The sequence below is a fragment of the Antechinus flavipes genome, chromosome 2 (assembly GCF_016432865.1).
Source record: "Antechinus flavipes isolate AdamAnt ecotype Samford, QLD, Australia chromosome 2, AdamAnt_v2, whole genome shotgun sequence".
Taxonomy (NCBI): Eukaryota; Metazoa; Chordata; class Mammalia; order Dasyuromorphia; family Dasyuridae; genus Antechinus; species Antechinus flavipes.
In genome coordinates this window covers 48,874,553-48,900,443 of record NC_067399.1, presented here as the reverse complement: position 1 = coordinate 48,900,443, position 25,891 = coordinate 48,874,553, and the positions used below count along the sequence as shown (strand labels likewise).

At 46.3% G+C, this 25,891-nt stretch overlaps 2 protein-coding genes across 5 annotated transcripts in view; one reads left to right on the top strand and one right to left on the bottom strand.

Moving 5' to 3' along the window:
* DBNDD1 (dysbindin domain containing 1) overlaps positions 1-16,450 on the bottom strand; it is a 22,512-nt gene extending 6,062 nt beyond the window's left edge. Inside the window, exons 1-3 of the mRNA XM_051974741.1 lie at positions 16,307-16,450; positions 2,207-2,356; positions 1,246-1,386 (exon numbers count right to left, since the gene is read on the bottom strand). Of these exons, the coding sequence (XP_051830701.1) occupies positions 1,246-1,386; positions 2,207-2,356; positions 16,307-16,337 (322 nt within the window). The 5' untranslated portion in view covers positions 16,338-16,450. The remainder of the gene's footprint in view (positions 1-1,245; positions 1,387-2,206; positions 2,357-16,306) is intronic.
* A 32-nt stretch (positions 16,451-16,482) lies between these two features.
* GAS8 (growth arrest specific 8) overlaps positions 16,483-25,891 on the top strand; it is a 36,393-nt gene continuing 26,984 nt past the window's right edge. For 2 of the 4 annotated variants that reach the window (XM_051974733.1, XM_051974734.1), the window contains exons 1-2: positions 22,725-23,111; positions 24,741-24,860. In XM_051974733.1, the coding sequence (XP_051830693.1) occupies positions 23,109-23,111; positions 24,741-24,860 (123 nt within the window). In that variant the 5' untranslated portion in view covers positions 22,725-23,108. Of the gene's footprint in view, positions 16,575-22,724; positions 23,112-24,740; positions 24,861-25,891 lie in introns of those variants that run through there. The other 2 variants (XM_051974738.1, XM_051974735.1) reach the window with 2 other exon arrangements.

Here is a 25,891-nt window from a genome sequence, read left to right as displayed (position 1 = left end):
AGTTGTCAAGGCTCTGTCCCCACAGCCCTCCTCCAAGGAGGTGCCCCTGTTCCTGCAGGATGAACGGCCTGTGTGACTGGGTCATTGTCTCTGCTTCCAGCCCTGAACCCACCGTGGAGCTCGGATGTTCCCAAGCTCCACCAAAAAACGCAGACAGGGGAGCATTTTATCCCTTTTTGAGCTCCCCGACAGGCGTTATTGATTCACGCAGGGCTGTTGCCCTTAATGAGGCCCCTGGTGGGCCCTAGTCAGCAGAACCCAGCTCTAACTCCCCCTTACAGGAAAATGGGAAGAGAAGGGGTAGGAGGGAGGGAGACGGCCTTGAAGGGCTGGCTCGCAAGAGCTGGATTCTCCGGAGGAAAAAAAAAGCCTCTCTTTTTGCTCTCCCTGTGGGATTCTCCGCAGCCCCCACTACCACCTGACAGCTTCAGAGGCCCCCGGAGACCAGGGCTGGTGCCACAGGGGGGTCCTTGCTGTTGAGGGTCAGTTTGGAAGGTGTATGAGTGGGGGAGAGCAAATGGAAAAGTCCCCACCTATATGCACACAGAGCGGAGACACCCTGCCTGATCCAAGAAGGCTGTCCCGTGGTCAGGGCAGTAAGAAGCTGGCCTTGCATATAAGGGCCAAAGCCTTACCTGCTCAAGACTATCCCCCAGGAGCTCTAGGAACTGAAGAGTGAGTGAGATTTGTTTTTATTGCTCATGAAGCAAAAACGGTCTTCTCTGAAGACCAGTAAAACTCAAGCCCTGACACTTGAAGTCTCGGGACCTGAAATTTAGCCCATCTAGTCCTATCACTTTAACAAGTAGGGAAACCGAGGCCCAGAGAAATCCAGTGTTTTGCTGATGGTTTTATAGATAGTAACAGTTATAACTTTGGAAATCGGATTCTCAAGCGCCAGACCCAGTATTCCTTTTACTATATGATCCTTCCCTTACATAGCAATAAGGAAATCCTTAAGTTGAGGAAAAAGCCTAGTAATTATGGACCCATTGATTCATAAATGGCCAAAAGAGAAGCAGCAAAAATAGGCCTTTGGGATCTCCGAACCCTCAACCACTGTTGAAGAGCCTTTAATTCGGGGCAAGAGAACAAATCAAGTCACTGTGATCACCAAAGAATGACTCCAAGGAAGGGAGATGAGGAGGATGCTCCCCTTCCTCCCTTCCTCCCCTGCTTTCTAGGGTTATTATGCTTCTGGAGGAAGCGAGATCCCCCCATTTCCTGACATCCTATTCATCTTACCTGCTGGAGACTCATTTGCAGCATTCTCATCATCCGAGTCTGCAAAGACTTCAGCCAGTTCTTGGTCAGACATATCGGTCAGTTCCGTAAGATCCAGGAGATCGAAATGGACCTCCAGAGAGGAGACGCTACTCAGAGGTTCTAGGAGAAAGAAAGAGAGGAACCAGAGATGGTAGAGCTCGGGGTCTCCTGCCCTGCCCTGGCTGAAACGCTGTCTCTGGGAACAGCATGAAGTCCAGATTCAAGCTGACCTTCCTCAGCCAAGGACTGAGCAGAAGGAAAACTTGACAAGGAGCCCAGGCCGGGATCACGGGGAAACCCCATGGTCAGAGTCCAGACACCAGCCACCCTCCTCCTTCCTGATGACCAAGATTATTACTTCAAAGGGCTCCGATTCTGTCAGCGCCGGTCCTCCCACCTCGGACACGGAACACGTGTCCCCTTCCCCTTATCATTTAAGGGAGCTGCTGGCACCAGAAACTTCATTCTCCTGCAGCCAAGCTGGCGATAAGTCTTTCCAGATCTGGCCAGCTTGGTGTGGGACCACAGATGGCGAGTCTGTCACTAGGTCTGTCCTTGAAGTCTTTTCTAGCTTCAAGGCTGAAGGGCCTTGGGGAGCCTACGTGTTTCCAATATAGTCTGCAAGAGGATTTTAATGGAGGCGACTGGTGCTTTCTGGTAGCTCTGGCTACCAGATGCCTCCTGGCTGACTCTCTGTTTGGGGCTACCGAGTGTCCCTGTTTTACAGACGGGAGAAATCCCAGGGCTGAGTCAGTCAGGGAGAACCAAACTTGAGTTTACTAATTCTTAACCCAATGCAGATTTGCCACATCACCCACATCTTTTCAGCACTCGGTATAATGAGTGATCCCAGGAGTCTATAATGCGCTGGGCCCTAAGACTGAGTCCAGGAAAGCCTTACGACAACTTGCTAGAGAAGCGAGGGCCGTTCCATACTCACGCCTTCTCTCCGTGACCTGCAGGAGTCCGGGAGCAGGGATCGGAATCCCTCCCTCCTCCTCTTCTCCCAGGGAAGTGCTGGAGCCTTCTCCTGTCCCATGGCCCGGCACTACCAGAGCCGTCTGTGATGACTGGATTTCTTTAGACAGTTCTGAAATCAAAGGCACCCAAAGGCATTAAACTGAGAACCAAAGTGACGCTGAGCTCCCCACGCCTGAATCCTTATAGAGCCAGAGACCTGCAACTAAGGACCAGTGTCCATCCTGAGTAGGGCTGGAGGTAACCATCATCATCACCATCCCCAACATCCCCATCATCATCATCACCACAGTAATGGCTCCCATTTCTATAACACCTTGAAAGTTTGCAGAGCACTTTGCCTATGGTAGTTATTTCCCTTGATCCTCACAATTCCCTATGTTGCTGTTGGTGACATCCAGACCAGGAGCGGGCTGGGAAGTGTCTGAGGATCGCAACTCTTCTTGATTTCCCAAGTCCAGCCCTGTGCTCACGGCATCCACTAAGGGCCCAAGAGACCCAGAGGCTAGATGATCCAAGCCTAGTTCAGACTCTCCTTCTGGTAGTCACGAAGTCTTTGCAGAAATAGCTTTAATGGGGTGGTCAAATCTCCCTCCAATTCTTTATATTTCCCCCTTTTTTTTTCCTTGAGATTCATCAAGTTGGTCGCTTCTTTCCCAGTCTCCTCCCTTCATTTGAAAAATGGGGCCATCCTGGGAGTCGGGCAGGGCACATAAGACACCACAAGGGGTTCGGGGAAGGGCCCAAAACTTATGGACCAGGGAAAGATGGGCTAGCCAGGAAAGGCTTTGGGTGAGCCAAGAAGGGGCTAGGGTCAAACGCTCTGGCCATGTGAGGTCTTCTCATCGTGTTACAGAGAAGTTGCCAGTCCGTGAGGGGCAGGAATCAGCTGTGGCATGAGGGCCAGTGGCGAGAGCCAAACTTGGACCGGGGGCATCTGAATTCAAACCTTGCCTCAAAAAAACGCACTTTACCTCTCTCCGCCTCAATTTCAAAATGGAAATTAATGGCGGCCCAACATGTCACAATACAACACCTGCCAGAGGAGTTGGGAGGATCAAAAGTGATAAAATCTCTAAATCTCTCTGCAAACCTGAAATATAAATGTTAGCAATTATTACCGATTTTAGTTACGGGTGATTCTTAATATACCGTTAGACCAAGGACCTAGTGGCTCTTAGTCTCCGGCTCTTCCGTTCCTCCAGGCTCAGATCACTCCACGGGCACTTGGACCTCTGGCCTCTAGCTTTCCAGAGTTTGGGGAGAGAGAAGCTGCCCCCTCCACCAGGTCCCCTGGAATCCATGCCATTGGAAGCTCTTCCAGGCCCACTGCCCACCCCATCAGACAGAGCCCTCACAGGCCCCTCCAGGGGGTCACCTCGATTTGCTGACTCCATCCCCAGAATCTGCCCCCCAAGATGGAGAGGAACGGACTCCCCCAGGACGCTGACTTCTCCCTGACAAAGGGCTCTGCAGGCTGGTTCTCAGAATTCATTTTCATACCTAAGGAGTCAATCCCTGCCTCCAACACTGTGCCCCAGGCCACCCTCCTCCCCCTCATTATTCCTCCAGTCTGCTTTCCGTTGCCTTGGCAATGTCTGTCAATCTGAAGCTTCAGGGCAAACAACCTAGTTGGGTCTGGAAGGAAAATTAATGGGTAGGAGATGAGATGTGGGGGTGAACAAGTACTTAACTAACCAGGCAGAGCCTCCTGCTTTGGGGCAAACCATGACAGGGCCTGCTCCAGGGTAACAAGAGGACACTGAAAGGACGTGGGGCACAGTGGGGAGAGGGCTACCCTTGGATTGGGGGAGGACCAGGGTACGAATTCTGCTCAAGCTGTATGATCCTGGGCAAGTCACTTGATCTCAGTTTCCTCTCTTTTAAAATGGGGGTGATGATCACGCCCATCAAATGAGATGAATCCATGTAAAGTGCTCTAACTCTTTTTAGAAAATTATATTAAATAATAACTGTTCTTAAGGAAAGGGGGTAGATTTGGAAACTTTTGCCCATGGTCATCTCCCTCTCCCGGAGAGGAGCAATCATCCTGGTGAGCAGATTTGGGTTTGATAAATTCCCATCAATGGGCCAGAATAAGAAGAATCAGGCCCCCCTATGTGGAGCATATTTCACAATTCATAGTGGAAGGGGCAGGTGTTTGCACACCATGGAGTTCAGTTCTTGTAATCAGTCACAGAATTGAAAAGGGTGTCGAGGGTTATCTGGTCCAATCTGGAACTGAACAGAAATCTCCATACTTTCTGCCTAAAAACCTCCCCCGAGGGACACTTCACTGTCCCCCAAGCAGCTCTACCGCTCCAACCCTGAGGAAGAGACCCCTCATCCAAAGCCAAAATCTGCCCCTAGCTCTGCCCTCCAGACACAAGCAGGATAAATGGAGCTCTTCTCTAGGACAGCCTGAAAGTCAGCTGGCATATTCCATTCCTTACCCACCTACTCTCCTTCCCTTCTTCCTACTTCCTTCTGCTAGGCTCTGCTCTGGGCTCCATACATGGCCATAAGCCTCCTCACCTTGTAAGTTTTTTCCTTTCTTTTGTTCTTTCCTTCCTTCTTTCTTTCCTTTCCTTTCTTTTTTCCTTCCTTTCTTCACTCTCTCCTTCCTCCTTTCCTCCCTCCCTTCCTTTGTCCCTTCTTTCTTTCCTTCCCTTTCTTTCCTCCCTTCTTTTTTCATTTTCCTTTCTTCTTCCTTTCCTCCTTTCTCTCTTTTTTCTTTCCTTCCTCCTTCCTTTCCTTCCTGAATCTCTTCTTTCTTTCTTCCTTTCTTTTTCTTTCTTTCTTCCTTTCTTTCTTTTCCCTTCCTTTCTTCTCCCCTCCTTCCTCTCTGGGACCAGGGAAGAGAAAGGATACAAGGAGGAAATCTAAGCAATGTAGAAAAAAGGGTATTAATAGAAAGATATTTAAATAGAAATGTATTTAATAAATAAAAAGGACAGGATCCAAGTGAAAACTGTCTCAAACCTCAACTCCCCCAGTACCATTATGCCTATCCTTTGTGTGAACAAAGAAGGCAGAGATATAAATGAGTGCAGCCTGAAAGGGAGCTTTGCCTGGGCGGTGTGGCCAGCAGGGCCCTTCCCAAGATAGCTCAGAGAAATCCCTAGGAATCCAAGCTCGTCTCCCCTGACCATGGAGTGAATGCTTTGCTGTCCTGGAGGATTTCAACCCTCCCACCCTCCCTCTCCATCTCACCCTCCCACAGCTGCTGCAGCATCAAGTAAAAGCAGACTTTCCACCCTCCCATCCCTGCGAGGTTAGCTTTCCGGTGCCCTGGCAGCTGTGCCTGCTGGGCAGGCTGCCGCCAGATGCCAGGCCCCCCCTCCTCACCAGAAGGGCCCGGCAACAACAGAGGGGAGATTGGGGGAGCATGTTTCAGATCCAGGGATCTGGGGCCCTTTGTGCTTTCAGAGGCAGTGGCGTTCCCTCGTGCAAGAAGGATGATTTCCAATGATATCCTCACTGTATGAACAGACCCGGGAGCATGTGTGAGGCACCTTGCACACACAGGCAAGTGCACGTGTGTAAAAGCCTGCAGCCTGCTGGGGGAGGGGACAAAGAATATTTTTAGCAGCCCCGAGCTGGTAAATAATTAAATACTTGGGTGTGAACAGAGACCCATTATGAGCAGCTGCCAGAAACACCCGGTCTGAGAGAGACAAATGCACATCTGGTGTTTCCCAGACAGTCCCCCCAGCTCGCTGGAACATCCCCAGGGCCGCCTCCTGGAAGCCGCATCAGCTAGCCAGAGGTACACAGCTGTCTCCTGAAGCATCTCTTTGGATTTCCTTAGCATTATCTTAAATGGTTCCCAGATCCTTTAAAACTGGCCCCTTGGGCAGAGCGCGGCTCACAGATCCCTAAAGGCCGACCATTTGCCCAGTAGGGCACACACTGGGGCTGTGACTTTTCCAATGATGGGCCCGGCTCCCAATACTCCATAATCATGCACAGCTAATAAGATCAATACCGACTCCTATTGTTGCCTGGGAAACTTTACCCATGGCATGGAGGAGCTAGCCCCCAGTAATAGGGGTGAGGATCCGGCTCCCTTGCCTCTTGTGAATGAGGTGGATGTCTGAATTTCGGGATTTCCTCAGGGAAATGGAGGAGGGAAAGCAGGTGGGGACAGGTCTCAGGCGGGAGCCCTATTACAAAATCACCCAGCCGAGAAATCCAAAAGGTAAAGGGAAAACGATGGAGGAAGAGTGGGGGTGAGGGTGCAGGAAGAGGCAACATATGTGTCTATTTGGGGAGAATGAGATTCTGTTGTTAGAAAATCATGGCACCAAAGGATCGTTAATCTTTCTTTTTTAGTATGGTCAGTTTTAATTAAATTTAGGAAATCATATTTAGCAAGGGGGAAATTGGGATGTGAATTGAGGGTAACAGATAAGAAAAATGGTTTCTTCCTTGGCTTTCCTTAGTCTCCTGGGTATTTTGGAATATGGGATGCAGAAAGTTCGACAGTGTAGAATTGCCCCTAAACAGGCTACACAGGCAACCGGCCAGGCAGGGACACCTCTCAGGGTGAAGGGCAGGGAGAGAGGCTGCTGAGGGCTTGGTGCTGGGGTGAGCCAGGATGAGAGCACGGCTGCAGAGGAGTGCTTTGTTCACCCTCGTTTGTTAGGGTCCCCTCTCTGTAGGATAATAGATTCATAGATCTGGAGCTGGAGGAACTATCTAGTACAACCCTACTGGATGGAGAAACTGAGCTTGCCCAAAGACATCCAGGTAGGCATCAGATAGGATAGGGACCCAAGTCATTTGGCATTAGAGTTGGCATTGGGCCACACTGCCTCCCTCACCATCCTCATTAGTGAAACTTAAGGTCTTCCTTTTCAATTTGTTTCCCCAACACCTCACACATTGCCTGGAATGTAGAAAAGGGCTTACTAAATGTTTATTGACTAATTGGCTGATCAAAAATCAGTATCCAATAGAACTGGAGGCACATTCAGACCACTGGGGCCTTAGAGCAACAGATGAAAAAGCCCCCACTCTCCCAGTGAGGAATCAATAAAATGGGATTATAACAGAACAGGGAGCTTTAAGGGCTTCTGATTAAAACCTGTAGTTCAATTCACAACTCAGTCAACAATTCACTTAATAGAAACCGCTCCATCCAAGATTACCAGGGAACTCTACATTGTTCAGTCAAAAGCCTTTTCCTCAGTCTTCATCCTTCTTGATCTCTTCACCACTGGACACTGCTGATCATCTTTCTTTAGTATTCTTGACATTGTTCTATCTCTGTCTCTGTCTCTCCTTGCTTCTCTCTGTGTCTCTGTGTCTTTCTCCCCTCCCACCCCCCATCTACTGACTCCCTTTCAGTCTCCTTTGCTGGACATCGATTCATGTCCCACCCCTGAACCATAGATTTCCCTCAAGGTTCTTTGCTGAGTCCCTTTCTCTTGAAGAACTCAACCCCCATGGATTCAATGATCATGATCCCACTGATGGAACCTTCAGATCCATATATTCAGTCCCACATCACCAACACTAAACATTCCAAACTGGAGACCCCAAAGGCATCTTAAACTCAAAGTGTCCAAAATAGGACTTGGCCTTTTCTTCCTGCACCATCTCTTCCTCTCCTATTTCTATCTCTATTTTCCTATTTATTGCCTCCATCTTTCCACACAGTTTCACAATCACAGGGTCACCCTCAACATCTCACTTTCATTCACTCCATATATCCAATCAGTTGTCAAGTCTTATTGATTCTGCCTCTCCCATACCTCTGTCATCTGTTTTCTTTTCCTCCACCTAGTTCAGGTCTTCACAAACTCTTCCTTAACTATTGCAATGGCCTTCTAAGTGATCATTCTATCTCCAGGGTCTCCCCTCTCCAATCCACTCTCTCCATGTGGCCCCCAAATTGATATTCTGAAAGCACAAGCCTGACCAAGGAAGTCTCCTCCCTCAGAAAGATTCAGGGGCTCTCTATTTCCTCTGGAATAAAACACAAACTCTTGTTGGCATGGAAAACTCTTCAAAATTTGGCTCTAGCCTATGTTTCAGAACTAATTCCACATCACTTGCCTTCACACACTCTTTGCTCCAAACAAACTGATATACATAGTGTATCCTCCTACACAAAAACTCCACCTCCATGACTTTGCCCAAGTTGTCCTCCATGCCTGAAATGCTCTCTTCCCTCATTCTCACCTTTTAGAATCCCTAACTTCCTTTAAGGCTCAGCTTAAATGTTGCCTCATAAACATGGTCTTTCCTGCAGTTGCTATGTTCCCTCCTCTCCTCCCCATGGTCACTTTCAATTGCTTCATCCATAGTTTGCATTGATCATGTACATATATTTCAATGGAAATTATGGGTGCAAACTTCTCCTTTCCTCCCCCTAGTAGACTATAAGCTCTTTGAGGACAGGGACTTTTTGTTTTTTGTCTGTATTCCTACGCCAGGAGCTGGTGAGTAATGGGTATTTAAATGCTTAACAGATGAATTTATGAAAAGAAGCCCTTTCCATGCTTATGACAGGCATGATGGGGAAAGGACATCAGCTGTGTTAAATAATCCCTGCCTTCAAGGAGGCAGAGAGGAGATACAGCAGAATATTCTGCCCCTCCCTTTAAAAAACTAATTTTCCTGGAGCAAATATCTAAGAGTCTAATGCCCTTGTCTCTAACAATATTTTATTTGTGGCAGACAGCTCCCTGAAGGTCAGGGTCAGTAAGCTAATATAAGATTCTTTCTTTCTCCCCTTTCCCCTTCGCCTATGATAGCTCTCACAGACTCAAAGCGTAATCAGGGTTGGCATTTTTTCAAAGCACATCATTGTCCAAAGATCGGGACAAGGGACCAGAGGGCATGAAACAGCCATTTCAAGTGACTCCCTGAGCCTGGAGATGTTCAAGGCCCTGATTATAAAGGCTGCTGGCCTATACAAAACTGTTCTTAGAAAATATCCAAACAATGAGCTGGATTCAGTTGGCCTTCCTGAGTTCCAATCCCAGTTCTGACTCCAGCTGGATAATGGTGAGCGAGTCACTTGACTCAATGCTTTTGTTTTTGCTCTCTTAAAAAAAATAATTTTGATGCTATCTGCATAAAATGGTCATGGTACAGAGGAAAAAGCATTGACTCTGGAGGAAACGAACTCAGCAACTGGGAAGGATGACAGTTGAGGGGTTAAATCTCACCAGGGATGTTCCTCATCATCGGTGTGATTTTGAGCAAGTGCCTTAATCTTTCCCAGACTCAGTATTCTAATCTGCAAAATGAGAGAGTCAGACAAGATGACATCTGAGCTCCCTCCTAGTTCTTGATCTATGATCCAAGACCTTAAAACACTGCAGACCTTTTACAATGCTATTATCTGACACCATTCAGACATTCCATTTGCCATAATATAAATGGCTAGAGTCCTGGGGATTCTTCAAGTTGTTAATGTGGAGCTGGTAATAACCCTGGTTTTGCTTTACTAAATACAGAGCTCCTGAGCTGTGGTCATAACACAAGTTATTATACAGGCAGATAATATAGTGGAAGGGAGAAGGAAGCATTTGTTAAGTGTCGACTGAGAGCCCAGTGATGTGCTAAGTGATTGATAAATATCTTATTTGATCCTCACAACAACTCTGGGAGTTGTGTCATTATTATTCTCATTTTACAACTGTGGAAACTGAGGCAGGCAGCCCTTAAGTGACTGCCCAGGGTCACACAGCTAGTAAGTGTCTAAGGCAGAATTTGAATTCAAATCTTTTTGAATCAGGACCAGACATTCTATCTGCTGTTCCACTTAAATGCCCTATAGTTCTAATGCTCCCTATTGTGCTATTAAAACAACAATAAAGACTCAATTCCTCCATTGGACATTTTAAAGCCTTTCTGATCTGATTCCAACTCACCTTTCCGGATTTATACTCATCTCTCCCCTCCATGCACTCTGTATTCTGGATAAGCTGCCTAAATGCTAGCGTTCTCTGTGTTTTTCCTGGCTTCCAAGGCTCAGCTTGTCCCTTACAGTTGAAATGCCACTTCTTCACATCTGTGTTTTCTCTGTGTTTTTCCTGGCTTCCAAGGCCCAGGTTGTCTCTTACAGCTGAAATGCCACTTCTTCTTCACATCTGCCTCCAAGAATTCCAAGCTTCTTTCAAAGCTTGTACCTCTTACAAGGAGAAAGTCTTGGATGTTTCCCCCTCCAGCTGTCATCACCCTTCTCGCCCCATGTTACTTTGTATTTGCTTTACACAGATGTGTATAGATTTGTATACAGACAAACATACATATGTGAGAGAGGGAAGGAGATACAGGAAAAAAGATGGAGAGGAGAGTCAGAGAAAGAGATGGAGAGAGAGGAGAAAGAGAGGAAGGGAGAGAGGGAAAAGGAGAGTAGGGAGAGAAGGGGAAAGGGGGAGACAAGAGAGAGAGAGAGATGGAGAAAGGAGGAAGAGGAAGGGAGAGACAGAGACAGAGAGAAATAGACAGTTTATTCATCTAGGATCTTCTAGACCAAGCAAGATTCTCTAGAGCCATACACTTAGTCAGGACCAGAGCAGCCTCTCAGAGGGAAACGTTTGGAATGAAACTGTCAGGCACACTCTGCCCACTGTGGGACTTCACAGAATACCTTCCCTATCAGCACTGGAGACATATTTTCCATTTTAGACGTGGTTAGCAAGATGTGAGAGGTCTCACCTTTCTTTGGTGAAAGGAGAGAGAGAAAGCTTCCTATCTGGGCTACAGTGGAGCAGGGGAGACATCGAACAGGAAATTCATACTTGCAGCCCCTGGGTATCTGCAGCCCCTCTGGTTGCATTATGGCCACATCTCTGGAGCTCTGTGCACCATCGGTAAGGCTGGAAGCCAAGGCCCCCCCCTCCCCAGCAGCTCCTCATTAACACCCCACTCAGTCTCACCATGAGCACTTGGAGAGCTGCAGACACAAGCCCTTTGAGAGAAGAGCTAGCTGCTGATTTCTCAGGGTTGGGGCTTGTTTTTGCCCATCCTACCCAGTTAATGGGATAGAAGGGAAGTTAACTGTGCAAGGAGGGACATCTGGAGAAACTGATTCTGAAAATACAGAGAAGATGGGGGCTGGGAAGTGACCCCAGGCGACTAACACCAGAAAGGAATAGTAGAAGGAAGGGAGGAATTCAGGGTAGTGGAACAAAAGCAGAAACGGTGCCTGAACCTCTGGGAAATGGGACCTAAAGCGAAAATAAACAAATTTTACTGGGGGAGGGAACTGGGAAATGGAAGTGTTGGGGAAGGAAGCACCAGGCTGACCAGGCTTCTTTCCCACTTCAAACCAAAGGCTCCTTCCAAGAGCCCCCTCTTTGCCAGCATAGGGTTGAAGAATATATTAATACAATAAGCTATAATTAGTGGCAACTGGGTGCTGAGCACTGGGCCTGGCACTGGGAGACACACCACGTTGAGAAAAGATAAGATCTTAGCTTTTACTCTAGCACTTACTCTCATAGGCTGAACAGAGAGAGACTGGTTGGTTATCAGTGTTTCAGGGTCAACCATGATGAAAGGTCCTCCTCCCTTTTGCCAGCCCTGGGCTGGGAAACCCAGCTAGACTAGGGGGAAACAAAACTCTTCCTGTCCAAGAAGTCTGAGGTTTCTTTGAATTAAATAGTTTCCCCCGAGGCTTCCTGGGCTCATTAATCTGCGCTCTCCCACCCCAGGATTTGGCTTTCTGGAGAAGGACACACAAGTGCTCAGTCCTAAAAGTGAAGCTTTCAGCAAAACAAAGATCTGTCGATAGGAAAGAGGTTCCTGCTTTGACATAGCAATGAAGACAGCTTTAGAGCTACAAAGAACTTTAAAGGTCAATTAATCCATGTTCCTCATTTTACTGAAGAAGAAACTGAGGAAGGGAGGTAAAAGGATTTTCTCAGGATCATACAGGAATCAAGTGGCAGAACCAGGACTTAAAACCAGTCTCTTTCATCACTCTTTGCACTGCTGGGGAGAACAGTAATAATTCGGGTCCCTGTCATAGCATTTCTAGAGATGGCCCTCATCCCCACTTTGCCAATGACCATTCTTTGTCCTTAGACCAAATTAAGATCATTAGACTTCCTCCTGTCCCGTTGTCACCAAAAAAGCATTCCCAAGCATTATTTCTCAGTCACAAAACCTTATTCCTGTAGTCCTCTGTAAAGAGGCAAGCTTTGTAGAGACTTTTTGAACCCTGGCCCAGGCGGGTCTAGCCCATAGCAAACTTTCCCTTTTCCCCCAATTGCTAGAAGAGAAATTATCCAAGTTCAAGGACAGCACTGAAGGAGCAGAGCTGAAAGCCTCTTTGCTCAACCATTTTGCTGGTTTCAGAGCCATTTAAGTCAGAGGGACCATCTCGTGGGAAGCAGCAAGCACCTTCTTCTAAATCCAGCCCAATCGCCCACCCTCCGGTCTATGCAAATAGAAGAAGAAGGAAGAGTTGTTTCATGGGCCAGACTGCCACCCTGGGCGTCTCCCAACTTGGTGCTCTGCTGACAAAAATGCTTTCCATCGCCAACCATCCTCAGCCTCTGGGGAGGAGGCCGGGGAGGAGATAGATTTCACCAGAGGCTTGATTTCTGATAGGAACGTATTAGTTACATTTGTGCCCGTGATGCTGTCCTATTTTCTGTGTCCTCTGTGCCGGGGTGGAAGGGGACAGGGGCCAGATGGGATGGTCACTTAGGAACATCACGGCTTTGCTGAGAGAGAGGTGGTCTTGAGAGGGAACCTTTCGAGATGGAAGCTGCTAGGTGAACATCATTACACAAGAAGAATCAAAAACAGGATTCCTTTTCTGAAGGCTGTCTCCTATATTCAGGTCAACAGGAATTCTCACCCCCATCTCCTCCTCCTTTTGCCAGCCCTGGGCTGGGAAATCCAGCTAGACTAGGGGGAAATTAAAGTCTTCCTGTCCAGCTCTCTTCTGTTCATTTCTTCTTGTCTTTCCAATGAGACTAAAAGCTTCCTGAGAGCAAGAATAGTATCCTAGACTACTAAGGTCAGGACCAATTATAGGCACATAACTGACACTCCCTATACCTACTCCATGGGTCTATGATATTTAGGCAACAGCCAATGAACATTTACTGGATGCTTATTAGACACTGCACTAGAAGGGAATCTAATCCTAGTCCAGATGAGGGAACTGAGACCAAAGCTACACAAGCAGAGCTAGGATGGATTCCAGCCTGGGGCCTCCTGATTGCTGATCCAGTGATCTTTCTATTTCACCATGATGTCTGTTGGTTAATCGACTTTTCCCTAACTCCCTTACCTTTCTCTGGCCCCCTACTTCCCACCTCTCCACTTCTACTGATGTTGTTCTCATCTGAATTATGCCGCCCTTGTCCTCTCCTCCTTCCCAAAGGTATCAAAAACAAAGAGGGAGAGGGAAATGGCACAGCTCTGCCTTCAGGGAGTTTATAGTCTAAGAAAGAGATCGTGATAGGTTCAGAAATTAGCAGATACAGGGTAGAATGTGATAAGGGCAAAGGAGAGATCCAGACAAAAGAGACTTGAATAGATCACTGTCTTTTCTACCTAGCTAGAGTTTGTTGAGGCAGGGACTGTGCCTTCTTCCTCCTTGTATCCCCTAGCAATGCCTAGAGAACACTTATAAAAAAAAAATCTGTTGATTTGACAGATGGGAGAGGTCAACGTTAATTAAACAATAGGGTGTCTGGCAGGTTGCTGAAAAGCACCCTACATCATCTAGGATGATGGCTCCAGTAATCTGGAGCCATGAACCAGTGGGGGGTGATGAACAGCCTTTGAAGACTGGCCTTACTCTTTCTTCCAGACTACATGATCCCGTGAGTCATTTTGAGGAATGCAAAAGGTGCAGTGGATAGGGTTGGCCTTGGGAGAAATATCTTTTATTAGCTGTGTGACCCTGGCCAAGTCAGCCTCAGTTTCTTCATCTGTAAAATATAGGGATGATAATGGCAACTAATTCATTGGGTGGTGGTGAGGATCAAATGGGATAACTTAAGTGAAGTCCTTCATAAGCGTTAAAATGCTATATAAATTCTAGCTACTGTTATGATCAAACCTGGACTTGAGGCACTGTAGAGAAGCATATGGGGAACTGGGAATTTTGAGTCATGCCCACAGTCCAGTGACCATTTCTCCTCTCCCCTTGGGTCCTAGAGAAAGCTACTTTTAAGTGATACTCCAGTCACAGGGACATCCAGGGCCACAGCAAAGATGAAAAGCATAGTCTCTCCCATCACCTCAAAATACCTCGGGGCTTTATGGGACCAATATCTTCCCAAAGATCTTCGTCTTTTACCTATGGAACCATGCAGACCTGAATCCAAGCTTCTCAAAAATGAAAGACTTGAACACAACTTCCAACCTGAGGCTAAGGGTTCATAGACATAACTTAGAGAGTTCTTTTTAAGTCACAGAAGCTTCCACCCTCCCACCCACCCACCCACTTTGGAACATGCCAGTGGATGCCTTATGGTACCAAAAGCTGCCAGAGTTAGGTTGGGGTGGGGAGAGAGTACACAGATGCATCCTAGATGATGTTAAGCCCCCGGGGGTCTGAAGTAGTTGATAAATCCTAAATTTGGAGGGAATAGAGGTGGACTAAGCTTTTGTGGGAGGTGTATTCTTCTGCATCTTCCCAACTTTTCAGAAGGCCAGATGGGCCAGGTTATCCTCCTTTGGTCTCCCTGTGGGACTCTGGGACCACCCCCTTTTTCTCTGGAATTTCAGGTCCCTGAGCCCCACCCTGTGCTCATGCAGCCCTAGAACAAACACATGGGAAAGCAGTATTCACCCTCGAGGCCCACTCGATCCTACAAATTCCCTCCCCCCACATACTCTGAAGTATGTAAGCATATGAACCAAAATGTAAGCAGGGTCCTGGCACTCGAGATCCAACCAGGCCCTTTCCCCTTAGCTTCGGAGAGTCTCTTCCCAGCCTGTCAATATGGTTTCTAAGCAGCTAATGTGCTCCAGAGCCGGCTGCATTTCCCTCACCCTTTCCTCTTCCCCAAGGCTTCTTGCTCTGCTGAGTTGAAAATAAAACAGAGAAGCGAAGGGAAGCTGTCAATTTTGGCAGCTTTGCCCAGCAGACCGTGAAGGCCCCTGATATCCAAGTGGCCCTTCCTGCAAGGGACTCACATCCAGCCCAGCCAAGCTCTCACTTGCCCATACTGAGTACCAGACAGGGCCATCAAAGAAGATTTGGTTTAGCTTGTGAATTCTATAATGAACAACCTGGAGATGGAGGAAAAGGCCGACTTCACGGCCACTGGATACTAGGTAGATCTGGGGTATCAAGATCATGGCTCTGCCCTGAGCTTAGCCCTCCTTCTGCCTAGGTCTTAGGGCAAGAGGATGGAAGAGTCCGGAAGTTACAGAAGCAGCAGGCTTGGTCAGGGCCTCGGAGTCCCTAGTCCAAAGTGACGGGCTGGAAAGCATCATCCCTGTCTCATGTCCTGAGGTCCAGCTGGCTGCCATAGTTAGAGACAGGCTAATTTCACAACTGGGAACAGGGGGGGGATCTTTGGAGTATGATTCAGTGAAAGCAGAGCAAGGCAGCACAGGACGGACCTACCTAGAGTCAAATGGCATTGTCCTTGGAAACAGGGGAGGGTGGTCTCTGACCACACTTCCCAGGCACATCCCCCCCACCCGCCACGGGCTGGAAAACTCAAGCTAGCCGGAGTGGGAGCCCCGGTCCTGAGTGATTTCAAGGATGGGTGGGTCACTAGCCTTTACTTCCCTGCGTGGGAATGAATGGATGCGGAGGAAGGGCAATAGGCTGCCTAGAGAAAAGCGCTGGGGGCAAGAAACCCCATCCCCGGGCCATCGGGGAGAGCTGAGAAGGACCGCCTGGTCCGGCCCCACCGAACCCCGGGCTTTGCGATCCCTGCAGCACTACCGCCGGGTCTGTACGAGTTGCCCTGCAAAGGCAGAACTTTTGGAAGCTGCGGGTGATACCTCAGGCGGGGAAGCCCCAGCCCGAGCCGTTTCCCTTCAGAGCATCAGGGCCGCCGGCCGGCAATAGCTAAGCAGGCAGCCGCGGCAAAGTGCGGGAGCCCCGCGCACTCACCTAGGATGCCGGCCCCGTCTTGCGCCTCCATTCGGCCGGCCGGTGTGGGGATCGGTTCCGCCCCTCGGCTCTAACTCAGCGGCAGGAGGAGCACAGGGCGGCGGCGGCGGCGGCGGCGGCGGCTTGAGCCTCCTCCCTCGGGCGGCCGGCCCCAGCCTCCGCGTCCCTGCAGCAGGCGGCGACTGCGCCAGCGGCAGGAGCGCACATCGCCGTGCCAAAGGAGACGGTGCGCGGCCGGCCGATCACTCTCCGGCTCCTCCGCGGCAAAGTAAGCATCGCATTGCAAATGAGCTAGGCGGGGTGCGGGGAGAGGGAGCCTGAGCTCGCGAGCCAGAGCGAGGGAGAGACAGACTGCGGAGACGGACGAAAGGAGAGGCGCCGGGAGGGAGAGAAAGTGAGAGGGGGACGGGGGTGTGCGTGTGTGGCTGGGTGCGCGCGCGCGCGCGCGTGGCTGGGCGCGCGCGGGAGAGAGCCACGTTGGCAGGCTGCCCGGGCGGAGGGCGGAGGGGACAGCAGCAGCCCCGCGCCGGGGCCCTTCCCCTCGTTGCTAGGACCGGTGGAACCCGGTCCCCCGAGAGCGGCGAGGGAGAGCGCGCTCAGCCCCTGGAGACAGGTGGCGGCTGCAGGTGGAGAGGCCCGGAGCGCCGGCCCCGTCGCCCTCCTCTCTGGAGCGAGCGCTAAGGAGACCAAGCTGGTCCCCCGGCTAGCGAGCTGCTGTGTACCCGAGTCGTGCAGCGGGCCCTCGGGCCCTAAGCCCACGGGGCGCTTCTCACCCGTTTTGCAGCCCCCACCCACCTTTGCAGTTCTCCTAGGGCCGTCTTCACAGCTCCCAGCTCCCAGCTCCCAGCTGAGTTCCCCTTCTTAAAACCTGGTCCTCCTTTCCTCCCTCTCCCCTTTCATCCCAGTCTCTTTGTTTTTGCATATTGAAGGCAGTTCTGTGGCCGGCTCGGATGGTCCAGACGAATCTTAGGAGGCAGCACATCGTGGAAGAGAGGCAGAAGAGTATGGCTGCCCTGATGTCTGTTTGGGCCCATGGTTCAGGCTGCACTGGCAGAAGCTGCTGAGGGAAGAGGAGGCTGGGGAGGCAGAGGGCAGGTGCCAGGCGGAACTGGAGCAGGAGATAGGAGAGGCCCAGGGAAACCTGGCATGGGCTCCCCAGGATCACGAGAGCTGTTAGAAGTGCCCTTTCCTCCCTGCTCCCCAGCTCCTCTTGAAGTCCAGAACCAAGGGTTCTGTCTCTGCCATCTCTGGTGCCAGTCACTTAGTTGTTGCATGCTTCATAACACCCATTGGAAATATAGTGATTCTCTCACTCCTTGGATTAAAATGGGACCAAGAAAGGATATTGTGTATAATCCAAGATAGAATGGAGGGAGGGAGAGAAGAAGGGAGAGACAGAAAAAAACAGAGGGGGTGGATGGATAGATGGATGAATAGACAGATTAGAGATAGATAGATGGATGGATAGATAGATGGTATCATGTACCGAGCTGGTATAGGATTCCAAGTCAGAGAGCTTTTTGTCCTGATTACAACTAAGCCATATACTGGTCACTCTGATCAAATTACCTTCTCCAAGCCTCATTTTTCTCATCTATAAATGGGATAATAATTCCTGCCCTATTCTGGAAAGTTTTGAAGAGGCAAAATGTAGACTTTTATTCAGGAAAAATTTCCTAATAATTGGAACTGCCTTGAAGTGGAATGGGATGCCTAGAGATGTGATCAGTTTCCCTTCTTGAAGGTCTTTAGGCAGAAGCTGTAGAACCACATGTTGGGTGTGTTATAGCATATTTATTCCTTCTGTGTAAAGGTTGGGGATAGCTGCCCTCTGAGGTTAATTCCAGCTCTTCAGTTCTATAAAACTGTCCCCTTCTCCTCTCTCCATCCTGCCCCCTTTAAACATGTCCCTAGGGCAGAATTGCTTTGGTTTTCCTCAAATAAAGGTCATGTCAGAGAGCAAGGTCCTTGGGGAAAACAACAGAATTTGATGTGAAATGAGGACAAGTAGGAAAGGAATAGGAGAGCAAGAAAGCATATTCTAGATTTCCTAAAATCCCACTCTAGTTCAGGAAACATCCTGTAGTATCTTTTTAGGTGGAAACCAGGGTCTAAAAGCAAATCCCTGTGGACTAGACCAGCTGCTTGCAAGATACTTTTCCTTCTTTTCACATGCCTTTGTGAGCTGCCTTCTTGTGATATCTCCTCCCTTTTTCTTCCCTCTTGGGGTCATCCTTGACATTCATTTGTTTGATTTCATTAGGATATACATGTTAGGATACACCCAAGGTACCATACCCATTCACCAGGAAGGTCCCCACTGCTGGTGACAACATCCCCAAAGAGAACCACACATTAAGTGATCCTTAGCTCTGGGGTCCAACTACCCAGCCAAAAACTACTCAGGTTTTACCAGGCCTTCCATGAAAGGAGGGAACTGCTTTCTTTTACTCAATAGTTATTCATTTTTTGAATTAAATGTAGAAATAGTTTTCAACATTCATTTTTGTTAGATTTTAAGTTTCAAATATTTTTCTCCCTCCCATCCTTACTTTCCCCCTCCCCAATAGGAAAAGCAATCTGATATAGGTTATACATATACAATCATTTTAAACATATTTTCATATTATGTTGTGAAAGAAAAATCAGAACAAAAGGGGAAAATCATGAGAAAGAAAAAGCAAACACAAAATTGAAAACATAATACCTCTATCTGTATTCAATCACCATAGTTCTCCCTCTGGATAAAAATATATGAATATTTTTCCATCCCACGTCTACTGGAATTGTGTTGGATCATTCTATTACTAAGAAGAGCTAAGTGTATCATAGTTGATCATCATATAACCTTGCTGTTATTATGTACAGTATTTTCTTGGTTGTGCTCACTTCACTCAGTACCCGTTCATGTTAAGTCTTTCCAGGCTTTTCTGAAATCATCCTGCTCATCATTTCTTATGGAACAATAATATTCCATTACTTTCATATACTATAATTTATTCAACCATTCCTCAATTGATGGGCATCCACTCAATTGCCAGTTCCTTGCCACACAAAAGGAGTTGCTACAGACATTTTTGCACATGTGGGTCTTTTTAAAAGGACGGAACTTTTGATGAGTTGTGGACTACACCAGACCTTCTCGGAACCTTTCTATTATTCTGAAATTGTGCCTCACCAGGACAAATGTGGCCGGGAAGGAACCTTACATTTCATAGGTACATATCCTTTGTTTACCTAGGTGCTGCAATAGCAGCTAACAAAGTTAAGGAAAATCCAGTGCTTCTGAAACTCCCTAACTTCTGTCTCCCATGCCTGGAATATAATCTCTCTTTATCAATCCATCAGATTAGATTTTGTAATCCTTCCTCCTTCAAGGTTCAGGTTGGGTCCCATCTCTTCCATGAAACTTTCCTTTTAGTTCTTCCTCTTCAAGTTCTCAGTGCCTTCTTCATCCTCAGATTATTTCTATATTCCCAGTCATCTAAAAGCTTCTTAAGGATGGAGAATTGTTTATTTTTGTCCTTGAACTTCCAGTTCCTTGCATAGTACCATGCACAAAATAGGTATTCTTAATGCATGTTTGTTAAAATGAATTTTTGAATAAAGGAAGAAAACTGGCCACGATAGGAAATTCCAGTTCTTGGGATACTGGAGGCAGCCAGGAACAACCACTACGCTGTCACAGTTGGGAAGGGGATGGGCAGTAAATGAGACTTTAAATCCACAGTTCCTCTGATTTAAAGACGCCCAAAGTTGGGCTCTTATTTCTCTTAGTAAATATATTTGTCTGACTCATAAAACAATTATTTGTTGAATGTCTTTTGTGCAAAGCTCTGGACCAGGCTCTAAGAACACAAAAATGACACAAAACACACACACACACACACACACACACACACACAAAACCCTATAATCTAGTGTGTGCTGAAACACATGTGTGAGTGTGGGTGCATTTACTTCAGTAAGGATCAATAATTTTATCAGTGTTGGTACTCTTTCCAGTAGCTCAGACTCCAGTCTCCCTCTAGTTCAATAGATGGGTATTCTAAAGTTTTTGTGCCCCCCCAAATTCATCATTCTACCACAGAGATGAATAATTAGCTAATTTGGTTCTTGGACAATAGATTGAGTCAACCGAAGTACAGTAATCAAAGCTTTTCTAGGCTGACAAGACTTACCAGAATTTACCTTTCAAGGATCCAGGGGTCACTTCATTATATGCATTAAGAATACCTATTTTGTGCATGGTACTATGCAAGGAACTGGAAGTTCAAGGACAAAAATAAACAATTCTCCATCCTTAAAAAGCTTTTAGATTACTGGGAATATAGAAATAATCTGAGGATGAAGAAGGCACCAAGAACTTGAAGAGGAAGAACTTCAAGGAAGGTTTCATGGAAGAGATGGGACCCAACCTGAACCTTGAAGGAGGAAGGATACAAAATAAGGTATCGCAAGAGGCAGTTACTTGGTAGTAACAATGGACCTAGACTCAGGAAGAGATGAATTGAAATCTCCCCTTATACATTTATGAGCGATATGACCCTGGGCAAATCATATAACCACCAACTGCCTCAGTTTTCTCATCTGTAAACTGGGAATGATAATAGTGCCTACCATCCAGGGTTATTTTGAGGACAAAACTAAATATTTGCAAAGCACTTTGTATACCTTAAATGCTACCTATTATTCTTATCCCCCCCCCCCCAGGGCAATTGGGGTTAAGTGACTTGCCAAGGTCACACAGCTAGGAAGTGTTAAGTATCTTGAGGTCAGATTTGAAGCAAAGAAAAAAGTCAGGTCCTCCTGACTTCAGGGCTGGTGTCATTCATTCATTCACTCATTCTACATGAGTGTGTTAAGTTATCAAGAGATTTATCTTTATCTTTTTATCTTTCATTAAAAGGCAAAAAGGGAGGGGTGGTGCAGATGGAGGCTATTCCAGGTGCAGGGAACTCTCATACATTAACATCAGCCTTGACTTCTCTGCATTGACTTCCTTACACAGTTCTTCCTGATCTGATCTATACCAACAGTTCTCAAATTTTTATTCTTGGTAATTTTTACATTATTATAAATCATTGAGAGGGGCAACTAGATGTCATAGTGGATAGAGCACTGGCCTTGAAGTTAGGAGGACCTAAGTTCAAATCTCACCTCAGACACTTAATACTTCCTAGCTTGTGACCTTGGGCAAGTCACTTAATCCCAATTGCCTCAGCAAAAAAAAAAAAAAAAAAAAATTATTGAGGATCTGTCCAATGAGTTTTTGTTTATATGAGTTATATTTATAGATTTTTACTATATAGAAATAAAAGCTAATTTTGAATTTGTAGATCCTCTGAAAGGGAGACTCCTGGGATCTCTACCACTCTGGCTATCCTGCTTTTCCCATTCCCAATGCCTTTCCAATTCTTTTACTAGATATAAGTGAAGCAGAAAAGATGTGGTGTCAAAAGCCAATATGGCAGAGGGACCAGTAGTTTTCCTCTGTGTCAGAAACTAAGCCAGCCAGAGGTCATCTAAGGAATGGTTGGAGTATCTGCCCTGAGGGATTGAGAGACAAGCTAACCTAGTTTGTGTGCTTTTATTTCATTCATGATGTTTCTTAGTGAGTTTTTTTTTTAATTTTTGTAGCCTATTCTTAGCACATAAGTAGGTATGTAATAAATGTGTCCTGATTTGAATGGAATTGAAAGAGAAAGATTTGTTATTTGTGTGGATTTCTGGACACTAATGTGTAATCATCCCAGTTCTATTCTAAATAAAATTCCCTGATCTTTACAAATGTGGATAGTGTTTCTTTAACATTCTGAACCAAAATCCAATAAGAAAAGCAGAGAGATCCCTGTGGGATCTCCATCTGCATCCAAGGGGAACCTCAGAGCTAGGCTTGCCTAAACTCCTTGATATATTAATCTCTATAATCCACATTGATATTAACAAAATAAACCTCTCCAACTGTTCTATGATAACATTAATTCAGAACTCTAGCTTTCCTGAAACTGAAGAGTCAGTTATCATAGGATGAGCAGGGGGGTTATTTTTCATTGTCCTTATCATTTAAATAGGGACTACAAAAGCAGACTTTTTTGAAACAAAAGACCAATTCTTTGTACATCAGTCTCAAAGCACCTAACACATTGTGGATGTTAAGTCAGTGTTAAATAATAATAATAATTAGCTCCCTGAGATTTCCAGCTGCACCATCTCTCTTGCCACTAATCCTCCAGAGAGGGAGCTACTCCCTTTACCATGCCAAGTAGACCCTGGCATCCAGAAGTTGGCACAGTGACAGCCCCTTGTTTAGGTTTCTGACTGCATAAGACATAGTGACACCATCAGACATCACAAAGACCAAGTTGCCCCTTATAAATGAATCACTACTGCTTAAAAGGAGACCCATCAGGGTGTAACTACATGAATAAAGCCAGTTTGACTGATACAACCTTTCCAACTAACTCCTCCTCTTTTTTCTCCTCTACCTCCTCCTCCCCCCTTTTCTCCTCCTCCTCCTCTTCCCCAAAGCTAAGCTTTCAGATCAATGTTTAGAAGGGAAAACAGAAGACCGATTTTTAGATCCATCACATTCACTTACCAAAGGCCCAGCTTTAGTTTGGCAATCCTGCCCTTAAAAAAGCATTTCTCTGAGCATACACCGGAGGACTACCAGCCCCAACTCTCAGGTGGTGAAGTATTTTGTCCAAAGTGCTTCCTTTATGACTCAGTAGAAGGGTCAACCAAATCAGAAGATCTCCTTCCAAGTCATGATTGAAGAGCACACCAAAGAAGATCACAAATGGTGTGTACACACACTTGCCTATTTTTCATGGGAGTGATTTGGTTTGTGATGAAATCCAGGTAGCTGGCACATTGTATTTCTCTGTGATATGTACAATGCGTTGTTGCTCCCGGAGTCCTAAAGATCTTGGTTCACATTCTGTCTCTAACACTTCCTAGCTGTGTAACCATGGGCAAGTCACTTAAGTTACAGATGGAGTTATTTGGGTGGAGGGAGTTTCCACCACTGATAAAATCATAGATCTGGTATGTCAGTTAATCAATTCTAACAAGTATTTATTAAGCACCTGCTATGTTCCAGGCATGGTGCTAAGTATTGGGGATATATAAAGGCAAAAGACATTCTGTGCTTTCAAAGAGTTTATAATATAATATGCAAGCAAACATATACAGACAAGCTATATAAAAGATAAATTGCAGGATAAATTGGAGTTAATCATCAGAAGAAATCCATTGTGATTTAAGGGAGGGTCAGGAAAGGCTTATTGTACAAAGGATTATCAGTATTGAAGGAAGTCAGAGAAGCCAGGAGTTGGAGGGGAGGAGGGGAGACTTCCATGCATGAAGGACAGCCAGTGAAAAAAAATCATTGAATTGGGAAATGGAACATCTTGTTTAAGGAACAGCAAGCAGGCCAGTGCCTCTAGATCACAGAGGATATGGGGGATGTGATATTAATGTATAAGAAGTCTGGAAAGGTGGGAGGAAGACAGGTTGTGAAGGATTTTGAATACCATCAGAGATTTTTATATGTGATCCTGGAGGTTTATAGGGAACCACTAGAGTTTATGGAAAATATTTCTGCTCTTAAGAAGTTTTCAGTTTAACAGGGGAGACAAGATGTTAACCATATATATATGTACAAACAAACCATAAAGAGGATAAATTGTAGAGTTGATAGTCAAAGAGAAGGCCCTAACGTTAAAGGAGAGCCAGAAAGCCTTGCTTTAGAAGGTGGCATTTTAACTGGGTCTTGAGAAATCCAGGATAAAGATGAAGAGGACAGAAAATGATCTAGGGTTGAGGGGTAATTTAGAAAAATATCCAGTATTGAGAATGGAGGGTATGTCCCATCTATCACCCAGGGATGTCATAGGGATTTGACATGAGCTTTGGAAATTTAATTCTGGTGAATAAGAGGTCAGAATTAAGATGTTTGTGCAGCAAAGTGTCACATGCCAATGCCATGGTTGGTGCACTGTAATGGAAAAAGAAGAAACACCCCCACACACACTCCCCACACCCCCACTGAGAGCAGCTTATTCTGCCTTACCCAAGTGAGCTACCAGAACAGTTTGGGTCAACGTGATATCACTTTGCTGACGTCTCCAGTTTGGTGACATTTGCCTTCTGAGCCGTCCCTGCTGGGCTGTCCTTTTGACAGTTGGTAGAATGAGGGTAACTGTAGGCCTGATACCAGGAAAAGAGAATTTCTGATTTAAAATCTAGGCCAGACACCAGAAGCAAGGAAAGAGAATTTCTGATTCCAAGTATCAGGGGAGACTAATTAGAGATGATGAGGATATGCTGGGGTTTTTTTTTTAAGAGGCACATATAGACCCCCTTACTTAGATGTTACAGAAGGTCTTCTGGCTCTTTCCATCATCTCTCTGATTTAATTCTGTGACAGCCACAGGCACGAATCTTCAAAGAACGAGCAGGGTTATATATCATCTCATTTTGTTCTGGAGGAAAAGAAAGCAGATCCTTGTGTCAGCCTTCAAGTTATATAACAGGCAACTATCTGCAGGTGAGCAGAGCCAAGACTTTAGATCTAATTTGAGGAACTATCTCTGGCCTGTCATCATTTATAATGTGACCGGGGCTAACCAACCTCAGGGGAATGGTGCAAACTAGTCCACAAAATGCTAGGGTCCTCAAGGGCAATTACCCCTCTAGACTCACACAGAGACATTTTATATATATATAGGAAATTTTGGAGCAGAAAGATTATTATTAGATCTAGAGAGTCAGAAGACCTGGATTTGAGTCTTGGCTTTGTCACTTTTTAGCTCTATGATGTTGGGTAAAATACTTAAGCTTTTTGAGTCTCAGTTTCCCCCACTGTAAAATAGGAAAGGAAACTTGAGAGAGTGGCAAGAGTACTACCAGGTTGTGTTTTGCTTGTGTTTTACTTGGGGGGGAGTCAATTCACAAGCATTTAATTAATTATGTTAAGCACTGACAGGACCTGGGCATGAAAGTATAAAGAATGCAACCACTCCCTATTCCTAAGGAGTTTAGATTAAGATCATTTCTTGACCTGAGTTTTTTTGTTTTTTAATCTACAAAATGACCTGGTTGGACTAAATGCAGTCCAAGGTCCCTTCTAGCTCTAAGAACAATGATCCGTGTTCCTTCTGGGCTTACATCTTGTTGGACCCTGTATCTCACATGGTTGTTTTGAAGTTCAAAGGAAATCATAGAAAAGATTGTAAACCAGAAAGTGCACTGGAGGAGACATTCACACAGAGGCATTCATTTTACGCATACATGCCAGCCCTGATACTTACATATGCAGCAACTCATAAATCATATACAGCCCTGGCAAGGCTTGGACTGAGGTTTGGCAAGGGGGTCAAATTAAAGACCCAAATCTCGGGGTCTTTAAGTCTCTTGGAACCCTTGCAAAGCAGGGACACCCTTAGCACAACATGCAAACGAATCAGTTTGAAGAGGGCCACTGGTTTAGAGCTTCTGAGTTTGAATCCGGATTTTGCCTCTTCATTAATCTGGGGCACCTGGAGCCAAATGACTTAGCCTATTGCTCTCTGTAAGATG